Source organism: Aspergillus undulatus (genome assembly GCF_047715775.1).
Source record: "Aspergillus undulatus strain CBS 261.88 unplaced genomic scaffold BDV17scaffold_78, whole genome shotgun sequence".
NCBI classification, from domain to species: Eukaryota; Fungi; Ascomycota; class Eurotiomycetes; order Eurotiales; family Aspergillaceae; genus Aspergillus; species Aspergillus undulatus.
The window spans coordinates 62018-78904 of NW_027396682.1; the positions used below are offsets into that span (position 1 = coordinate 62018).

The 16887-nt window shown below is 50.4% G+C and overlaps 10 protein-coding genes across 10 annotated transcripts; 6 read left to right on the top strand and 4 right to left on the bottom strand.

Moving 5' to 3' along the window:
• The first annotated feature begins 436 nt into the window (after positions 1-436).
• BDV17DRAFT_225032 (E1 ubiquitin-activating protein ubaB) lies at positions 437-3219 on the top strand. Its single transcript, XM_073755685.1, has 9 exons — positions 437-629; positions 737-907; positions 1030-1266; positions 1315-1439; positions 1490-1554; positions 1608-1887; positions 1950-2125; positions 2182-2294; positions 2347-3219. The coding sequence occupies exons 1-9, from the start codon at positions 570-572 to the stop codon at positions 2971-2973; spliced, it is 1854 nt and encodes a 617-aa protein (XP_073610748.1). The 5' UTR covers positions 437-569; the 3' UTR covers positions 2974-3219.
• Positions 3220-3333: 114 nt separating this feature from the next.
• On the bottom strand, positions 3334-4424 carry BDV17DRAFT_295916 (SDR family NAD(P)-dependent oxidoreductase; the record flags this gene model as incomplete). Its single annotated transcript, XM_073763181.1, has 2 exons — positions 3334-3491; positions 3581-4424. 2 exons carry the CDS (start codon positions 4422-4424, stop codon positions 3334-3336), a joined length of 1002 nt encoding a protein of 333 aa, XP_073610749.1.
• A 409-nt stretch (positions 4425-4833) lies between these two features.
• On the top strand, positions 4834-5351 carry BDV17DRAFT_225064 (elongin C). The gene is made up of 2 exons (XM_073755686.1): positions 4834-5005; positions 5099-5351. The coding sequence occupies exons 1-2, from the start codon at positions 4879-4881 to the stop codon at positions 5284-5286; spliced, it is 315 nt and encodes a 104-aa protein (XP_073610750.1). The 5' UTR covers positions 4834-4878; the 3' UTR covers positions 5287-5351.
• A 445-nt stretch (positions 5352-5796) lies between these two features.
• On the bottom strand, positions 5797-7221 carry BDV17DRAFT_295918 (tRNA-splicing endonuclease subunit SEN54 family protein; the record flags this gene model as incomplete). The annotated part of the gene is made up of 3 exons (XM_073763182.1): positions 5797-6242; positions 6295-7055; positions 7109-7221. The coding sequence occupies 3 exons, from the start codon at positions 7219-7221 to the stop codon at positions 5797-5799; spliced, it is 1320 nt and encodes a 439-aa protein (XP_073610751.1).
• Positions 7222-8106: 885 nt separating this feature from the next.
• BDV17DRAFT_295920 (uncharacterized protein) lies at positions 8107-8963 on the top strand (the record flags this gene model as incomplete). The annotated part of the gene is made up of 3 exons (XM_073763183.1): positions 8107-8385; positions 8478-8731; positions 8789-8963. 3 exons carry the CDS (start codon positions 8107-8109, stop codon positions 8961-8963), a joined length of 708 nt encoding a protein of 235 aa, XP_073610752.1.
• A 599-nt stretch (positions 8964-9562) lies between these two features.
• BDV17DRAFT_225088 (arrestin C-terminal domain-containing protein) lies at positions 9563-11295 on the bottom strand. The gene is made up of 3 exons (XM_073755687.1): positions 10889-11295; positions 9948-10832; positions 9563-9889 (listed from the first exon to the last, which is right to left on the bottom strand). Exons 1-3 carry the CDS (start codon positions 10964-10966, stop codon positions 9647-9649), a joined length of 1206 nt encoding a protein of 401 aa, XP_073610753.1. The 5' UTR covers positions 10967-11295; the 3' UTR covers positions 9563-9646.
• Positions 11296-12091: 796 nt separating this feature from the next.
• Positions 12092-13176, top strand: BDV17DRAFT_275822 (putative DNA polymerase delta subunit 4). The gene is made up of 3 exons (XM_073759263.1): positions 12092-12653; positions 12707-12774; positions 12847-13176. Exons 1-3 carry the CDS (start codon positions 12299-12301, stop codon positions 12988-12990), a joined length of 567 nt encoding a protein of 188 aa, XP_073610754.1. The 5' UTR covers positions 12092-12298; the 3' UTR covers positions 12991-13176.
• A 957-nt stretch (positions 13177-14133) lies between these two features.
• Positions 14134-14676, top strand: BDV17DRAFT_295923 (CFEM domain-containing protein; the record flags this gene model as incomplete). Its single annotated transcript, XM_073763184.1, has 2 exons — positions 14134-14251; positions 14309-14676. The coding sequence occupies 2 exons, from the start codon at positions 14134-14136 to the stop codon at positions 14674-14676; spliced, it is 486 nt and encodes a 161-aa protein (XP_073610755.1).
• Positions 14677-15205: 529 nt separating this feature from the next.
• On the top strand, positions 15206-15948 carry BDV17DRAFT_225141 (uncharacterized protein). The gene is made up of 2 exons (XM_073755690.1): positions 15206-15612; positions 15682-15948. Exons 1-2 carry the CDS (start codon positions 15343-15345, stop codon positions 15871-15873), a joined length of 462 nt encoding a protein of 153 aa, XP_073610756.1. The 5' UTR covers positions 15206-15342; the 3' UTR covers positions 15874-15948.
• A 75-nt stretch (positions 15949-16023) lies between these two features.
• On the bottom strand, positions 16024-16560 carry BDV17DRAFT_295924 (uncharacterized protein; the record flags this gene model as incomplete). The annotated part of the gene is made up of 1 exon (XM_073763185.1): positions 16024-16560. One exon carries the CDS (start codon positions 16558-16560, stop codon positions 16024-16026), a length of 537 nt encoding a protein of 178 aa, XP_073610757.1.
• Positions 16561-16887: the final 327 nt, after the last annotated feature.

The following is a 16887-nucleotide window of genomic DNA, read 5'->3' on the forward strand; positions in this document are numbered from 1 at the left end:
AAGAGCCTCAGGCAACACAGGCACCTGCGCTGGTTCCTCACCTTCAGCAGTAATAGTGATGCAGGAGAAAATGCTTGTTCATGTAATGTAAAAAAAATACTAGGGAAGATCAGCTGCAGAGTAACATAACTTTCAACTTCACTTGACTGTTGACTACTACAAGTTGTTCCTCTACGATAGCGATAGGCGAGACTGAACAATGTGACGCAGCTCCAGTACAGGTACCGAGAACGTCGCATGGACCACCGCTGCTTGCATAGGAAAAGTGATTGCCAATTATTTTGTCCGAGCGCATTGCACATTGCGACTGTCGGTTTGAAGCTGAGATCTGAAGCCGAAGATGAGAGATAATTGAGGGGCCGGTCAGTGTTGTCGCTTCGTCATTCTTTCATCTACTTTCGGAGCTCCAGCCGGCGACCTCACTCTCTTCCTTCTACTACCCCCTTGTGTTCAGACGCCCTGCTCTCATTTCCTCCCCTTCTTACCCATTAATTCGTCGTCTACGCCTCCCAACCACGATTTTGCGATGAATCTTCTTGCAACTAGTTGTGTCCACTGAGTATTGAACCATGGCCCGCGACGCTTATCTGAAGCGCTCTCTCGGGACGCAAGCTAGGCGTATTAAAGAGGTACCCGAACACTCCGACCTTGTCTCTATGGCTTGCACTCTGTTCCTCTTGATTAATTCTGTTTTCCGGCTATCATGCTGATACTTTGTTCTCTGCGCGGCCTTTAGTCACGAATCCTCCTTGTCGGCGCTGGCGGAATCGGCTGCGAGCTGCTCAAGAACCTCCTCCTCACCGGGTTCGGCGAAATTCACCTCATTGACCTGGATACGATAGACCTGAGCAATTTGAACCGTCAATTCCTGTTCCGATATGAGCACATCAAGCAATCCAAAGCACTAGTACGTTACTGTACTCGGCCGTGTGATACCATCCGTCGCTTCCTCGAGCTGGAACAATTCCGCTCTCGGTCTCCGTCGCTTTATCTTCTTGATCAAATCTCTGACAGGGTTGGCTATATTAGGTTGCCAAGGAAGTCGCGCAAAAATTCCAGCCCAGCGCAAAGATCGAGGCCTATCATGCGAACATAAAGGACAGCCAATTCAACGTAAATTGGTTTGCAGGCTTCGATGTCGTGTTCAATGCGCTTGACAACCTCGATGCGCGGCGCCATGTCAATAAGATGTGCTTAGCTGCCGATGTGCCTTTGGTTGAGAGTGGGACGACTGGCTTTAACGGCCAAGTCCAAGTCATCAAGAAGGTCAGCGCATATTGCCCTCTTTACGAGCAAGGTCACTAATAGTTGCAGGGTATCACGGAGTGCTACGATTGCAACACCAAAGAAGTTCCGAAGACATTCCCTGTTTGCACGATTCGCAGCACGCCAAGCCAACCCATCCACTGCATCGTTTGGGCGAAGAGTTATCTGTTGCCGTAGGTCACAACCTGGTCTCAATGTTTTGGACATCGCTAAATCATTGAAGTGAATTGTTCGGAACGAGCGAGACCAATGTCGAAGAATTCGATTATTCAGAAGATGCCGACAACGGTTCGTCGTATCCGCTTGACTCAATACCAGAGACATTGTTAATATTTTTACAGCTAGGGAAATCGAGAACTTGCAGAAGGAAGCCAGAGCTCTCCAGGAAATTCGACAATCGATGGGTTCTACCGAATTCACCGAAAAGGTTTTCGAAAAGGTTTTTCAGGAAGATATTAATCGACTCCGCGGAATGGAAGATATGTGGAAGACCCGAACGGCTCCGAAGCCTCTGGACTTCAAGGCTCTAGAAGAAGCGCTGTCAACTATTGAGCCAGGCATTGCTTCAACCGATCAGAGGACCTGGTCACTTTCCGAGAACTTGTTTGTTTTCAAAGACAGGTGAGACGTCCTCTGCGCCATCAAGCACTTTCCGGGGGGAAGCTTACTGATAAATTGCGCAGCTTGAATCGGCTGAGCACACGATTAAAAACATTACAAGGGTCGGACGGCGGTGACTCCGGAGCAGTTATAGAATTTGACAAGGATGATGTTGATACTCTGGACTTCGTCACGGCGAGTGCGAATCTGCGCGCGACTATCTTCGGCATTGAACCCAAATCAAAGTTCGATACGAAGCGTGAGTTTCTACATGCCTGCATCCAGAGTTTGGCATTATTAATCCCTTCGACATAGAAATGGCGGGTAATATCATCCCAGCGATTGCAACCACAAATGCGATGACAGCTGGTCTTTGTGTTTTACAGTCGTTCAAGGTCTTGAGAGGTGATTATGAGAATGCCAAGATGGTTAGTCTCCTTCATTGACTGCCTCTCCAGTGGTATTAACATTTACCGTTAGATTTTCCTCGAGCGCTCAGGAGCACGTGCGATAAACTCAGAGTCCTTGAATCCTCCCAATCCAAATTGCCCTATCTGTTCCACGGTTTATGTCAGGGTCCAAATAGACCTGACACGGGCCACACTCAATGACCTGGTTGAAAACGTTCTCCGGAAGCAGCTCCAGTATAGAGAGGAATTCTCTGTCAACACCGAGCAGGGGATAGTCTTTGACCCAGATCTAGAAGATAACCTCCCTAAGAAGCTATCAGATCTCGGGGTCACAGCCGATAGTTTCCTGACGGTTGTCGATGACGATGAGCAGCCGCGGGTTAACCTCCAACTCATGGTAGTCGCATCTGAAAAGTCCTCGTCTGAAGAAACGTCTCCCCAGGAACAGTCTGTCGTGCTCGACAAAGTACCAGAGGTGCCACGCAAACCGAAGGCACCTACTCCGGCTCCGGAAGCCGACCAAGTCAATGGCACAAATCTAGGTAAACGCAAACGTGGCCCTGAAGAAGCCGAGCTTAATGGCGACCCTCCAACCAAGCGTGTAGCGAACGTGTCAATCTCAGATGGTGCCGACAAAGCAAACCCCATTAGCATTGATGAGGCCGAAGGGGGCGCTATCCTCATTGACGACGACTAAGTACGAACGACCAAGTTGCAGTGTAAATTCGGTGGCTGATTGAAATGTACCCTTTTTTCTTCTCCTCGCTTCTTTTCTGTGTCATGCGGCGGCAAATATGACTCTGGGCTGGCTACCTTTATTTCACTTCATCAGTTGGTGCCATTTACATCATGTACCATAAACTTTTCAACTTTACGACCTCGAGCAATTCAGCCGAGGATAGATTCTACGGCCTGTCATTGAACTGAGATTTCCCACTCAGGTGCCTGGATTTAAGCCGTAAGACTTTTCGCTGCGCATGCGGCAGCATATCGGATATATTGCTACAATGTACACACCTTTCCCCCATAATTAGTTACTTCATCATATGCGCTCGGTTTATAATGCACTAAGCCCCCCATCCAGATTAATAACACAATTATTCGCATACTCGTTCTGAGCCAGGAAGACCGCAGCATCAGCCACCTCATGCGGCTGGCCGAACCGACGCAGCGGGATATCCTCCTTTAACCTGGCGTTCTCATTGTTGGTGAAATCTACACATTGCAACCTCGTCAGCAAATACTCCATGCAACGGAAAGGAGGACGTAATCAAGAAGAACAAAGAGGATGAAAGCATGCATACCCGCAATCATAGGCGTCTCAATATACCCCGGCACAATCGCATTAACCCTGATGACCTGGCCCCTCAGCGTCTTCGATGCTTCAACGGTTAAACTCCTTGTTAGACCTAGGACGCCAGCTTTCGATGCGGCGTAGGGCACGGCGCCCTTTCCGCCTTTAAGTGCAAGGAGGGAGGAGATGTTGATGATGCATTTGGATGGAGCTGAAGCGGAATCGTCCCCGGCGCGGTTCTTATCCTTCGTCTTCATTCCAGTGCGGATAGATGCGCGGACTAGGGCGCGCGAGGTAAGAAGAGAGCCCTCGAGGTTCGTGCGGAGGACTTGGGAGATATCGCTGGGGTCTGTGCGGGGTAGGACAGTGGATGTTGAGATCCCCGCTGCATTGATTAGGATGTTGACGGGTGCCATTGCGTTCTCTAGCTCTCTTGTCCAGGTCGATGCTTGGGATATGTCGCCTACTAGGAGACTTATCTGGTTTGAGGAGTCGATTAGTGTGCCTGGTGACGGTGGCGGTGAAATGATGTCGTCACGTTTATCCAGCGCCAGATCTTCCTCTGGTGCAGTAACAGTTGATTGACCAGTCAAAGTTGACGTCGCATCACGCCGCTCCAACTGCTTCGCAGCGCGAACAAGACGCTCATAAGACCGACCAACGAGAATGATGCGGCCGACGCCCTCATTCAGAAACCGCTCAGCAACCGAGAAGCCAATTCCTGAGCTTCCGCCTGTGATCATGCATGTTCGGCCCGAGAGTCTGTTTGATGGGTGGAATGAGGTGCTGTTTGTGTTGGGGCTGTAGGAGGTGAATTTGCGGGTTTGGGGTAGGTTTCGAAGGGTGAATGTCATGGGTAAGGAACTTGGACAAGATGTGAATGAGATCTGAAGGGAAGAAGAGACTCCCCGGAGGGGGTAGATGCAGATTCGATGCATGATGGCCGAGATAGAGATGAGATTGAAGCTTAATATGGCGGAAGTATATGGGAAAACGTTCTCATTTTTGTCCCCATTCGCCCATCCAAAAGTGAATCCCGTGTCGTTCAACCCACTGTGCGCATATCAGATCATATTAAGGTATCGGGCTGGAGAGTTTACCTTGCGTCCGAGCTGCATCCAAGCATTCGAGAAGCATCGGAGAGAAGCCGATCAGTCTCGACTCATTGTCATTAATGTCAGCGGAGGTGGAGCGGAGCGGAGCTTGAGCACGGGCCACAACGCGCCGCGATCTTTTCCTGTCTTCAATCTTGCCTCTTCGCCTCTTCTCTTCCTCACAACTACTCTGATCACCCCTCACACCCCCGAAATGTCCTCCTCAGAAACACCGCAACAAGAATACGTCACCCTCGTATCCGGCGACGGCTTCGAGTTCATCATTCCGCGGAGCACAGCCTGTATCTCGGGCACGATACGCCGCATGCTTGATCCTTCGAGTTAGTTGTCTCGCTCTCAAACCAAACCTCTAACTTCCCGGAAGATAAGACGTTCGAATACTTTTACTAATATTATCTCTTGTTTAAATATAGGCAAATTTTCCGAAGCGCTTAGCGGCCGCTGCGTCTTAGAGAACCTGAGCGGCATGGTCCTGGAGAAAGTCTGCGAGTACTTTTGCTACAACGAGAAAAACAAGAACCAGACGAACGTGCCGGATATGGATATCCCGCCGGAGCTCTGCCTGGAGTTGTTGATGGCTGCGGATTATTTGGATACATGACCGGATGAGTCATTGAGGCTGATGAGTTCCAGGCTCACGCGTATACGTTATTGACGCAGTTTATGGCTTATGCTCAGGGAATGATTACAGCATGTGCTTTGGCGTTTCTTCGGGTGGTTTTATGCTACTTCAAGTGGCGTTTTCGGGACTGGGAATATACGGAGCACACGGTTCGTTATGAATAGACATACTTCCTGTTTCATTCACCGCCATGATTATGGCTGGGTGGTGTCCTCTTCTTATCTTGTATGTTCGGCTTCTGAGGCCTTCTGCGATAGGCTGAGACTGCCTAGACGCCACCATCTAGCATCTGCGACCAGCCCATCCCATGGCTGGAAGCTCTAATGATGATGGTAGATCGAAATGCATCCCTATCTTTCAGCCTTGACCCACCTTCAATTGGAGACTAGGCCTCACTTAAGGGGATACAAGCTGCTTCTGGCTGTTGCCTTTCTGGCGGAAGCGCGTAGAGTCGGTAAGAGTTTAGTCATTCATAGACGCTGAGAATAATCAACGCTTTTTGAAATTGTGTCGGGGCGGGCCTCGTCCTCCCTTTTTGTTGCCAACAAAGGGCTTCGCGTCGTAAAGCTTTTCCTTGCCAAAGGCCGAGTCGGCGATCCGGAGATAACTGACAATGCCCTGATCGACTACAGCTAGAATGACATTCCTGTACCCGTTTCGTAACCGCACATAGAGTTGTTTGTCAGAGGGAGGTGGGTCCAGAGGCGTGCTCTCAAGCAGCGACCCGACTTGAGATAGAGTAGGCATGGTGATATGAGTTCGAGCGTTGATGACGGCGATCTTGAAATCGGGAGGGGGTGGAGCAGACTTTTTGTAACTCGTTGACGGTTTGTATACATGCCATACAACAGCGTAGGGCAACTTTGTTTCTGAAGGAGAAGAGACGGAGGTAGGGTCGTAGAAGGGTATGAGCGAAAGGCTGCGGTAAATGTTGTCTAGCAGTGGACGTCAGCAGGATTCAACAGCAATGAGTGACAGTGTTCGTACTGTAGCTGCGATGGAAGCCGAGGCCAGCTACAGGTCCCATTGCGGTAGTTGGTGCAGTATGGCGAAGCCACTTCAAGAACTGACTGAAGATCCCAATCAATCCAGGTCCCTTCTGCTTCGGCGAACCCTCAGCCAACTGTGACACTTTCTCAGGGTTGTCATCGGACCATCCAGGTGCTCGAACAACAGCATAACCCAAGCGTCTGAGACCAGTAAACACAGAAAACCTCTCCATCGTCAATCCACCACGCCCAACCAAGCACGCATACGCAGCCTGCAAGCTCATCGGTATTCCAGAGTCTTCAATATCGTCTTCATCTCCGTCCCCGACAGCACAGCGGGGCCATCGTATATCTAAACTCCCCCTCTCAAGTAAGTACAGAGCCTCCTCAGGAAGCAGCCATACCCGGCCCCAACGATCCGCCTGCCCAAGTGTCTTGAAGAACTGTCTCTTCGGATTCGTGACGTAGACGCATGCGTCTGGAGATACCTGTGCACCGACTGAGACAGAAGCTGGCTTCTCAGTCGCAGGAGCTTCGGCGATTGTGTCTAGGGTCTTCTGAGACGCAGGTGGAGCGGGTCCGTTCGGCGCGTAGACTCCGAGAAGTCTATTCTTCGGATGGTGTAACCGAGGGTATGCGAGGGCATTGTGCATCGCCTGTCGCGAGGCGGAGAGGATATCGGCTTGGAAGAGGGTCGGGTTGGGCTCGAAGTCTTTTTCGCCGCGCTTCGGAAGAGAGGCATCAGTGAAATCTGTCAAGCTGCGCAAGTTAGTATGCTAATTGAGAGGAAAAGTAGAGCTATAGTCACTGACAAGGAGAGGTTGTTGAGCATGCGAAAGTCCTGAGTCTCATCCGATAGATCGATTTCCGCGCCAGCTCCACCGCTGGAGGGATTGTTGATCGCGGCTTCATCCAAGTCGGCCATGATGAAGGAGAAGACTCAGCTTATAGAGTAAGCTGGAGTAGCAGGCCACTCGTGCGCTGGTGCTGATGTGTTGAAGTGCGGAGACGGGGCAAAAAAGTCTGGGAAGTTATCAGTCATCGGCCTCCGCTGCAGGTCCGCATCTTGAATCTGGTCCAGATCTTCTTCTCCACCGGCTTCCCCGACTTTAATTATTTTCGTAGTTCGATTTTGCTTTTGAACAAGATCATGGAATGCGAAGCCCCGCAAGAAAATCAGATTGACTACAGTCAGGTTCTCATCCAGGTATGGCGCTCAAACGTTCTATCGCACATCTACCCCGCCTACTAACATAGCAGATCTCGACCAATCTCACCAACGCGCTGAACACCTACGGACCATCATCCGCTCCAAACAGTCCTGGGCATGCTTAAGGACTATTTGCGAGAGATCGATACCTTGCGAAATAAGAGCGCTCAACAACTGGATCCCGGCATACTTAGTCTTGCGATGGGCTTTCTCGACATTGGAAAATAAGCTGCTTATTTATCCCGTTGGATTGAATATCGGGCTGTCTATGACTGAAACAGACGATAGCGCAATAATCAAGTTAGGCAATCTCGTTGTCTGAGCCGATCTCCGCAAGACGGGCGGTGCATGAGGGTTCCGACAATCAACCTCACTCGCCGAGTGCCTCATCTCTAGGAACAGGACTAATTTCAACCTAGCGGACGCCCCCATCCGTCTGGCGTGATTGCGACGAAGTGTGATCAAGCTACTCCAAGAAAGCCACGTACCCTGTTTTGTCTTCCATGACCTAAACATACGTATAAACAACGGCGTTCTCACATCTATCTCCAACTCATCACACGAAACAACTCCAACAAAACAATACTACAGTATTAAATCATGGCTACCCCCTCAGACACCACCCCTCTCCTTGCAGACTCCGAGCCCCTAGAGGCTGGCGAGTACACAATCCCGCAAGACGGAGCGGGCGCCATTACCACGCCCGCACCAAAACCACCCTACTTCCGAACAACTGTCGTCCTCACACACCTCTCTGCAGGCCTCGCAATCCTCGCCTTCCTCTTCGACCTAGTCGTAATCTGCATCGACGCTGCCAGCCCAGGCGGCTTCTACCTCTTCTGGAACCTCCGCGAGCGTCTACAGGTGTTGTTCGCTATTGTACGTATCTACCACCCAGCCCTTCCTATTCCAATTCTCAACCTATCTCCCCCAAAGAGAGAGAGAAAGAGAGAAAGACTCACAAAGAATAGAGCATCCTAGCACTAATAACCACATCCTTAAACCTCGCGCGCCTCCGGCACGTCCGCCGCTCGCTCTGGCTATGGGTGAACCTGATCATCGACGCCGTGATCGTCATCTACACGGTGACGCTAGCGCCTGAGGCGCTCGCGCTGAACTTCGACCAGTCGCCTACCTCGTGGTTACCTGATCGCCGGGCTGCGACGACTGCGCAGTCTGTGATTGTGTTGCTGGGCGTTGGATTGGGCGCTGGGTTGGGGGTCGGGTTTGTCTCCTTTCCTCTCGCTTCATCCCTTCTTTTGGCTAATGAGAAATTTATTAGGTTGACTCATTTCGTTCTATTTCCGCTGCGCTGTTATGCGGCTTTTGTCGAAGGGTCATGGGATACGTGGAGAGTACCTGGTGGGGAGTTCAAGGTTGAGTTTAGTATTAAGTTCTTGAGGCAGGAGGAGAGACAAGAGAGGCTGTTGCAGGGGTCGAGCAATGCTGAGCATTGAGTCGAAGGAAAGTAGAAGATATTGATTGCGGGACTAGACCTACTAGTAAGAGAGACCGTATCTATAGTGACTCGAATCCATGAGCAGTTCCATCAAAACGTTCTCTAAATGAGATTAGATAATACAAGTAGTATTGACAGACATAGCTAGGTATATAGATAGTCAAGCCAGTATGTAAATGTCCGATATTCGAGTAGATACTCTATTACTCGAGCTCTCCATTGTGTATGGCGAGTATGGCGAGAAATTGGGATTCAGAATAGATTCAAAAGCAAAACCACCTGGACACCCCGCCCCGAATCCAAAAGCCTCAACCAGAAACAGGGGAATTCAGTAATTACAAAAAGGTTGTCGAGAAGAAAAGAAAAACATGCAAATAATAATGATACCAACTCCGTAAGCCATGCATTCGTGAGACGTAATTTAACTGGCCTGGTTTGCTTCTCCAGGCTGCAGTATTGTACCGACGGGCGACACGTAGGTCTGTGGTAGGTTGCGGGTGTTGGCTGAGTCATATCAGACTATCAACCACTGATAGATCGGTAACAGTCCCGTTCTCCATGGTAGTCGAGATGTCGTACTCTATGAGTATTTCGAGACGAGGAATAAGATCTTCGGCTGGTGCCTATCGGTGAGACTTCTCCGACGATTCGACGAGGTTGGTCGCGGTGCTTTCCTTCAGCCTAGTCTATTAAAGGCTTCTTTTGGTTTCCGACGATGGCCACGCCCAGGTGGCGGAGCCCGTTGGGATCTGAAGGCCGAACGATTGAAGGCAGCGGTAAGAGAGGGTTGTCGGGGTTTATGTGGGCGGCTTCTCGGGCCGCTTGCTCAATGGCTTCCATTTCATCTTTGCAACCAGCGTGGTCGAGAGGGCAAACGACAATTGGCTGTCGGATTATGATGTCTCGCGCAGAGGTTAGATGGGCCTAGTTTTGATTAGCTTTGCCTGCGTATGCTCGTTGAAGTGTTTTGCGCTTGACCAACCTTGACTGTTAAGTAATATTCAATTTTATAGAGACTTGCTGTGGTGGTGAACCCGCTGACAGCGTATGTGGGAAACCCTGGTTTACCTCTGGGGAGGACTCCTTCTCCGTCACGCATATCTTTCGCTGGAAACACCAAGCCCATATTGGTGAGGAAACCTGTTGGAGGCATCTTTACGCCGATTGGCTCCACCCGTTTTGTTAATGTTTTGACCTTCCGTTGAGGCTCGTCGCCCTCGTGGTTGTAGATAATTTCTTCATCAATGCCGATTGTGATCTTGTTTATCGTAACCTTCCTGGCTTTGCTGATCCAGTCGGGGTTCGGAGACAGTTTAACGTAGACGCTCACAGGGTCCAAAGGGCCGTATGACCACCGCGGCAAAGATATGCCCAACGTCACTAAATGATCGGATACATTTTCTGCTGATTCCGGACGATTGTACATTCCAAATGTCGATAGTGTGTCGTATCTTGCGATAGGAACCGGAAAGGTGTACTTCCTCTGGTCCGAGTGACCTTGTTGTACCATCACCATAATCTCATAGAATGTTTCCGCGGTGCGACTTGGGAGCTGCAAGCTGGCCGGAGGAACTCGTCTGGAGGCGTCCGGTCCACCCCGTCCGAAGGGAATGAATAGAACGAAGGGCAAATCCATTGATAGGACCTCTTCATATTCTCGGCCGGCTGGGCAACGGAAGAGGAGCATTTCCTTCCCAACGATATCTGTAAGGTCTTTTCTTGGAGGCGCTAATCGTTTCTTTGCGACTGAGTCCGCTGACGGGTGGATTGATTCGCGACGGATGAGTTGTACGGTGACGAGGGATACGTTGACGGGGGCCGTGATGCCGACGCTTGGTCTAATCTCGACTTTACCTTCTATACGGGGCTGGAGACTGTCAGAATACTGACTTATGGCGGCATGTATAGCAAAATGCAGCTTACCATAGTCGCAGATATCCCAGGGTACCCTATCAGAAAGTTGCCATTTGAAGGCCCCGACACTCGCACGAAGGCGGCCATTTTGAGAGCGTTACTCCCGCACGACCATCGGCGGGGGTTAGACGACGGTGATGCGCCTCAAGAATTATCTGTGGACTGTAGGACCTCGTTATCGATGGCCTTGGAAGGTTCATAGAGGGCTTGACCCGCGGGTTGTTGTTTGTCTGGCAACGCTGCCGTGCGACGGTGTAGGCCGTTGAAGTGGTAAGACACGGGCGGCACACGAGCGTCGAGAAGAAACAAGAGTAACTAGTGCAGCGGGTGAAAAGGGGTATCGACGGTGGAAGATAGGACTTGCGCAGGAATGAGAGTCGGAGCCGCAGAGGGGCGTGGAAGGCGGCTAAGAGTGTCGAGACTAAGAGCAGAAGCAGGCTTGATTGTGGTGGGGAAGCTGAGGCTAAGAAGCGACTTGAGACTGACTCGTCCTGGTCTGTGAGCAGATGTTGGCTCGCTTCGTCCGACTAACGAGCGTAATAATAATAATCAGGCTACGCTGCAGATCCCAGTCTTTGTCTTCGTCTCCGTCGGCTGAAAGTGCTGTTGCTGTTCTTCATCAAGTGCGCTGGCCAACTGCCTCTCCACCACCTTAAAAAGAGCCAAGCAACAATGCCGTCTCTCGCTCCGACAAAGGTGCTGACCATCATTCCTTTTTGTGTTTTCCCAACGTCATAGCTGGCCCTCCTCTGCACAGAGCATCCAGTTGAAACGCCCAACAGACGCCCATGCGGAGACCCAGACCATCGCGCTCGATTGCCTGATATGATCAGCATCCGGCGATTATACTCGATGCTTACCCCAGGTCTCATCTGGTGAAACACGGGACAAGGCTGAATGCTGCTAGCCGGCTGGATTGGCCTGGATGTGCATTTCTACATGCTGTCAATCAGTGTAGAGGCTGGGCTCCCTGTCCTCTATGCTCTTCATGGAACAAACAGTGGTATCTCTACTTTGTATTCGGCCTCTGGATGAGGCTCTTTAGGCCCCCAGTATGTATAAAGAGGAGTAGTATCATAGCAGAAGAGCATAAGCAACCCCGCCCGGCCCACCACGTTGCATCTGCTGACTTTGGTGGATTAAATCAGTTATGGATCTAAGACATGATTTCACATGAAACTATTAGCCATTGAAAATATATAATATATCATTACATGGTCCATATTCTCGTTCCTGGTGTAGTTGCAGCTGTTGACCCAGATATGAATCATGGATCGGTTGCCGGCGCAACACGGATGACATCGTTCCCCCACTGCAACTGCTGCAGCCTCCGATCACTGACGAACTCTTTCCACCATCCACTCCGCCTGAACATCAAACCGCACTTATTCTCCGATCTCCGATAAAGGAACCTACAAGATGCCGCCCGCCCGTCGTCGAGGAGGTAACACTGCCTCCACCCGGTCGAATCAGCCCGTTCTATCCTTCGGCGCCAAGTCAAGAGTCACAAAGCCCTCCGCCGCCCCTTCAACACCCTCTGAGAAGACCAAAGCTCTTGAGCCCCTCGCTTCAGCTGTTTCTAGAAAGGATGCATCAAAGGATACCTCCGAGGAGCCCGAAAACCCCCATGTGACGGAGCTCGCCGTGAGATCTCAAGCAAAGGCCGAAATCCAGCAACCGCTGTCGGAGCTGGACAAGCAGGCGGCCAAGATTACCAAGAAGCAGTTACAAGAATACTGGATTAGAGAGGAAGCGCAGAGCCGGGGTCCAAGAGGTTTGTTGCTCTCTAGAACTTGTTGCGTTGGATAGCACGTTAACCGTTCCTAGTTCATCATGAGAACCTCTCATTAGACGAGAAGATACTGCGGCATTTTGATCTTTCCAGTCAATATGGGGTATGTCCGTCTTCTTCTGGCCACAAGCACTCCATTGCCATCTACGAGGTAACTCCCGCTGACAGCATTTAGCCTTGCGTTGGAATCGCCCGCATAAAGCGTTGGCGGCGAGCAGATTCCCTCGACCTCAACCCTCCTATTGAAGTCCTCTCCGTTCTGCTCAAGCAAGAGGGCACAGCGGGGCAGCGAGCGTATATCGACGAACTGCTATCATAAGCATCGTTCCGATGGGGACCAATGTGACATTTTTGAGTTGGGTCAAGTCTTGAGATATATATTGGCGTTTCAGATCAGGACTACACTGGGCGTTTGGAGGACACTGTATATACCCTTTGAATATGATTACTATTCTTATCACCAAGGGCTTTTGTGCTTCGAACACTGAAAGGATATCCGCGGCTACTGACCAGGTTGGACAGAGAAGGAATGCTCGGGGTACCTAGCACAATTGTGCGGCAAACGATTATTCCTGTCACCTAAACCGCCCATGCGAAAAGAACCGAAGTCGCTCAGGTGTCTTATCGTGCGTTCATCCCTGTCCACCTATCCAGGCCAACAGACTCGAATGCCCTCCAAATGTACCGGAGTCCTTGCCGATTCTCGCCCAGGCTTTCCGATCCTCAGTCCCTCATCTTTTCCGTCCCACCCCAGTTCCGACTGCCTCCTTGAAAGGCATGCGAATTGGAATTGCAGTTGGCCTCCTTGACAGAGACCGCCAACGCTGGTCTCGTTCGTTACGCCCACAGACTTCTTTGAATAGTGCTCCTTTACCAGGCGCATGTCAGGCATCATCAGGTCTCTCCGTCCCAGTTTACGAGGGCTCTACTAGCGTCCACTTTCAGTCTTACCGTGATGACGCGGGAGCAGACTTGCACCCTGCACCAACCTTCAGCCGATGTGACAGCATTACAGGTCTCCACCAGCCGTGTTACTGATCAGCGCGTACTCAGACATCTCGGTCCATCGGTGCAAGGATATACATTTGTAGTTTATCCAATGGACGTCAAGTTACCGGGCCTTCGCCCTTTCGATGCATGTGATATGAGCCTCTCAGGGGCAATACAGCCATATACCGAGTATAAAGTGAGGTGATTCCCGCAAGACTGAAGCTTGACCTCGCTACACTTCCAACCATCGATCTCAGCTGGCTAATTTTGAACAATAAGTCTCAACGCTGTCCATCGGTATTTTTTTTTCCCGAGATAATGAAGCTCTCTTCGGTAGTTAGCTTGCTTGCTTGCACAAGCCTAGCAGTGGCCCAGATTTCGGGTATACCGAGCTGCTCTGTGAGGCATACCACGCACTCTCCCCTCCTGATAGCCGCTGATATTTTCATAGCTGCAATGTTTCATCAGTGCCATGTCCCACGATGGCTGCTCCTCCCTGACAGACTTTGCTTGCCACTGTGCCAAACCCGTTCTTGTGAGCGAAGTCACTCCGTGCGTTGAGCAAGCCTGTAACGAGGAAGACCAAGCCTGTTAGATCCCTTCCATTATCTCAGCATACTCCATCAGCCCTACTAATAGCCCTAAAGCTGTTTCCAGCGCTGTCGTGGCCGAATGTTCCAGCGCCGGCGTCCCGATTTCAATTCCTGCAGTCGGTGGTAGTCCACCCCCAACCACAGAGAGCGACCCAACCGCGACAACTGAAGTCACCACTTCGTCGGACGGCCTTGTCAGTCCCTCCGGTCCTGTGATGACCCTTCCCACTTCCACTGAACTAGTACCAATGCCGTCGTCCACTCCCGTCGGCTCTTCATCATCCGTACCTGTTTTACCAAGCCACACTGGATCGTTGAACGCTACGAGTTCGCCGCCGTTCCTTGGAGGCGCTGAGACTATTCACGCCGAGGGGTTGCTGGCTGGTGCGGCTGTTGCTATCGCCGCGGGATATTTGGTCTAGACGTACTACTGATGGACCTTTCCGCTTTTCGTATTGACGGTAGGCTGGAGGAGCAAGCATTGATGGAAGCGTGAGAGTAATCTCTGATAATGTGATTATGTATTTGTTTGCCTTCAAGGGTGTTTGGCAGCCATAGTTTCAGCTGTTGAATCAATATGCCATCGTAACCAGTTGAATGGTGTATAAAGAACCTGTTTGTGACTAGAAATCACCAAAGACTAGCGAAGACCAAAGAAAGATTTCCATTCATGTTCATTGTAGTACCCTATTAAAGCGAATCCTCAAAAGTTTACCTGTCAAGGATGTACAAAGTTCTTTGAGAATAGGGCTAAGTACAATGAAGGCTTTACCCATTCCCCCATTGTATTTTTATTTCACCTTTGTGCCATAACCGTGAATTACAAAGGATTATAGAAGGGTTCTATTTGTTTACTGGCTCAGGTAAGAAAGAAACTTCACTGCGTTATGTTGTCACCGAGGACTGATGAACACAACTGAATCCCACCATGGCCTGAGTACTCAACTTCCATCGCTACTTCCCTCTCTACAACACCTTGCCATCCCCTCTCACTTAAAAGCCCAAATCCCAAGTCCCCCGTTCCCTAAGTGAAAGCATTCAAAATCCGACAACAACCCTCGATCTCAGCCTTCAGACAATCCTCTAGAATGAGACAGTCACTCTACAATATGCCGCCCCGACCCTCAAGACCAAGACAAACACTAAGACCCAGCACCGGCCACGGCCGCCAAGCTTCACTCATGGTCATTTTCGTCACCTTAGTCTCCATTGCCGACGTGGTAAGCTGCATTATCAGACTGGCTGAGACGGCACTCGACGTCTATGACTTGCTCCGCGGTGCTCAGGATTCAGGCACCGGCGCGGGAGTGTTCAGACGGTGGGGAATATTATCGATTTTGGTGGGTTTGTATTATTTGGTATTTTAATCTTGCTTAATCTCCTATGTTTTGTGTTGACTTGGCTGACGGGTGATCATGACGGTTTAGTCGGCGGCGAGAATCAGCTGGATTGCTTGTGAGGTAGTTTTCAGAAAACATGTTCGGCCTTGGGCTTGGGAAAATAGGGCATTTGGGTACTGGGCTGGTCTGGTTCAAGTGATGGGGCTGACTGGTGAGGGGTCGGACGTGGTGAGTGCTTGGTTCAGATGTGTTTGTGTTAGTGGGTTGAGACTGATATGATTTGGGAAAGGATGCGGTATCGACCTGTAGTACGCCTGAGCCTGGACAAGCCGAGGAGACAAACTGCGACGACGGACAAGCACAAGGAAAGCAGCAAGAGAAAACGCAGGTCTTGGACGGGCAAGGTGATGGAGAGGACAATGCAGGCGTTCAGGTCGACGAAGGATCCATGACGCCATCCAAGAGCAACAGCAACAAGAACAACAAGAAGCAAAAAGCGAAAGGCAAGAAGAAGGGAAGGGGAGGACGAAAGTGAAATCCCTGGGCTTGCTCACAGGACTTGACCCCCTTGTTGCCGGAGTCTCTCTTTTCAGTATCGGAACCTTCCTCATCCGCCAACGCCCTGATGCCCTGGATGTGCTCAACTTCACACTCGCTGTCGGAGCTCACGAAAGCTTGTTTATTGTTGGCACCCACGTCACGAACAGAGCATCCAATCCAAATGGTTCCAAACTGAGCATCGACATCGCTCTGGATTCCGGGACCAGCGTCTCTTGCATCACAACCTATGGTTATAATTCCGGTTTCAGACTCGTCGCTTTTGTTGCTTGTGCCAACTGTGGCGTTGGAGGAGGATGCAGCTTCAGAGTTGACGAGGGTACTGGCATCCGAGACCTGGTCACTGACATCGCCTTCGTACCCAGAAGAGTGAGGGTCGTTGTCTTCGTTGTGGTTCTTGGAAGACATGGCTGTTTTCGTCAACTCGAGGTGGCTGGTACAAGAGAGCAATGAGTATTTGGATCAAAGTTGTATGGAGATATGTTTCGTCTTTTAAGTTTGATATCAAGAGAGCACAATAATGAAGGTGATTCAGCGTTGCAAGAAAGGGACCCAGTAGAAGCCGTGGAAGAAGTACAGTTGGGGAAAGAAAGAAAGATACAACAAGGCAAAGGAAGATCTAACAGAGACATTCTAGTTTGCGTGAATATTTCAGTAGCCATAACAATGCATCTGGCATACAAAGTGCACTAGAACATTCGTCACTGAGAACCCTAACACAAGTTAACATGAGTG

Coding starts and splice junctions, on each gene's coding strand:
- BDV17DRAFT_225032 (XM_073755685.1), top strand. CDS start 570: ATGGCCCGCGACGCTTATCTGAAGCGCTCTCTCGGGACGCAAGCTAGG. Junction 630..736: donor AAGCTAGGCGTATTAAAGAG/GTACCCGAACAC, acceptor CGCGGCCTTTAG/TCACGAATCCTCCTTGTCGG. Junction 908..1,029: donor TCAAGCAATCCAAAGCACTA/GTACGTTACTGT, acceptor TGGCTATATTAG/GTTGCCAAGGAAGTCGCGCA.
- BDV17DRAFT_225064 (XM_073755686.1), top strand. CDS start 4,879: ATGTCCTCCTCAGAAACACCGCAACAAGAATACGTCACCCTCGTATCC. Junction 5,006..5,098: donor CCGCATGCTTGATCCTTCGA/GTTAGTTGTCTC, acceptor GTTTAAATATAG/GCAAATTTTCCGAAGCGCTT.
- BDV17DRAFT_225088 (XM_073755687.1), bottom strand. CDS start 10,966: ATGGCCGCCTTCGTGCGAGTGTCGGGGCCTTCAAATGGCAACTTTCTG. Junction 10,833..10,888: donor CTGGGATATCTGCGACTATG/GTAAGCTGCATT, acceptor GACAGTCTCCAG/CCCCGTATAGAAGGTAAAGT. Junction 9,890..9,947: donor AATATTACTTAACAGTCAAG/GTTGGTCAAGCG, acceptor AATCAAAACTAG/GCCCATCTAACCTCTGCGCG.
- BDV17DRAFT_275822 (XM_073759263.1), top strand. CDS start 12,299: ATGCCGCCCGCCCGTCGTCGAGGAGGTAACACTGCCTCCACCCGGTCG. Junction 12,654..12,706: donor GCAGAGCCGGGGTCCAAGAG/GTTTGTTGCTCT, acceptor AACCGTTCCTAG/TTCATCATGAGAACCTCTCA. Junction 12,775..12,846: donor ATCTTTCCAGTCAATATGGG/GTATGTCCGTCT, acceptor GACAGCATTTAG/CCTTGCGTTGGAATCGCCCG.
- BDV17DRAFT_225141 (XM_073755690.1), top strand. CDS start 15,343: ATGAGACAGTCACTCTACAATATGCCGCCCCGACCCTCAAGACCAAGA. Junction 15,613..15,681: donor TGGTGGGTTTGTATTATTTG/GTATTTTAATCT, acceptor ATGACGGTTTAG/TCGGCGGCGAGAATCAGCTG.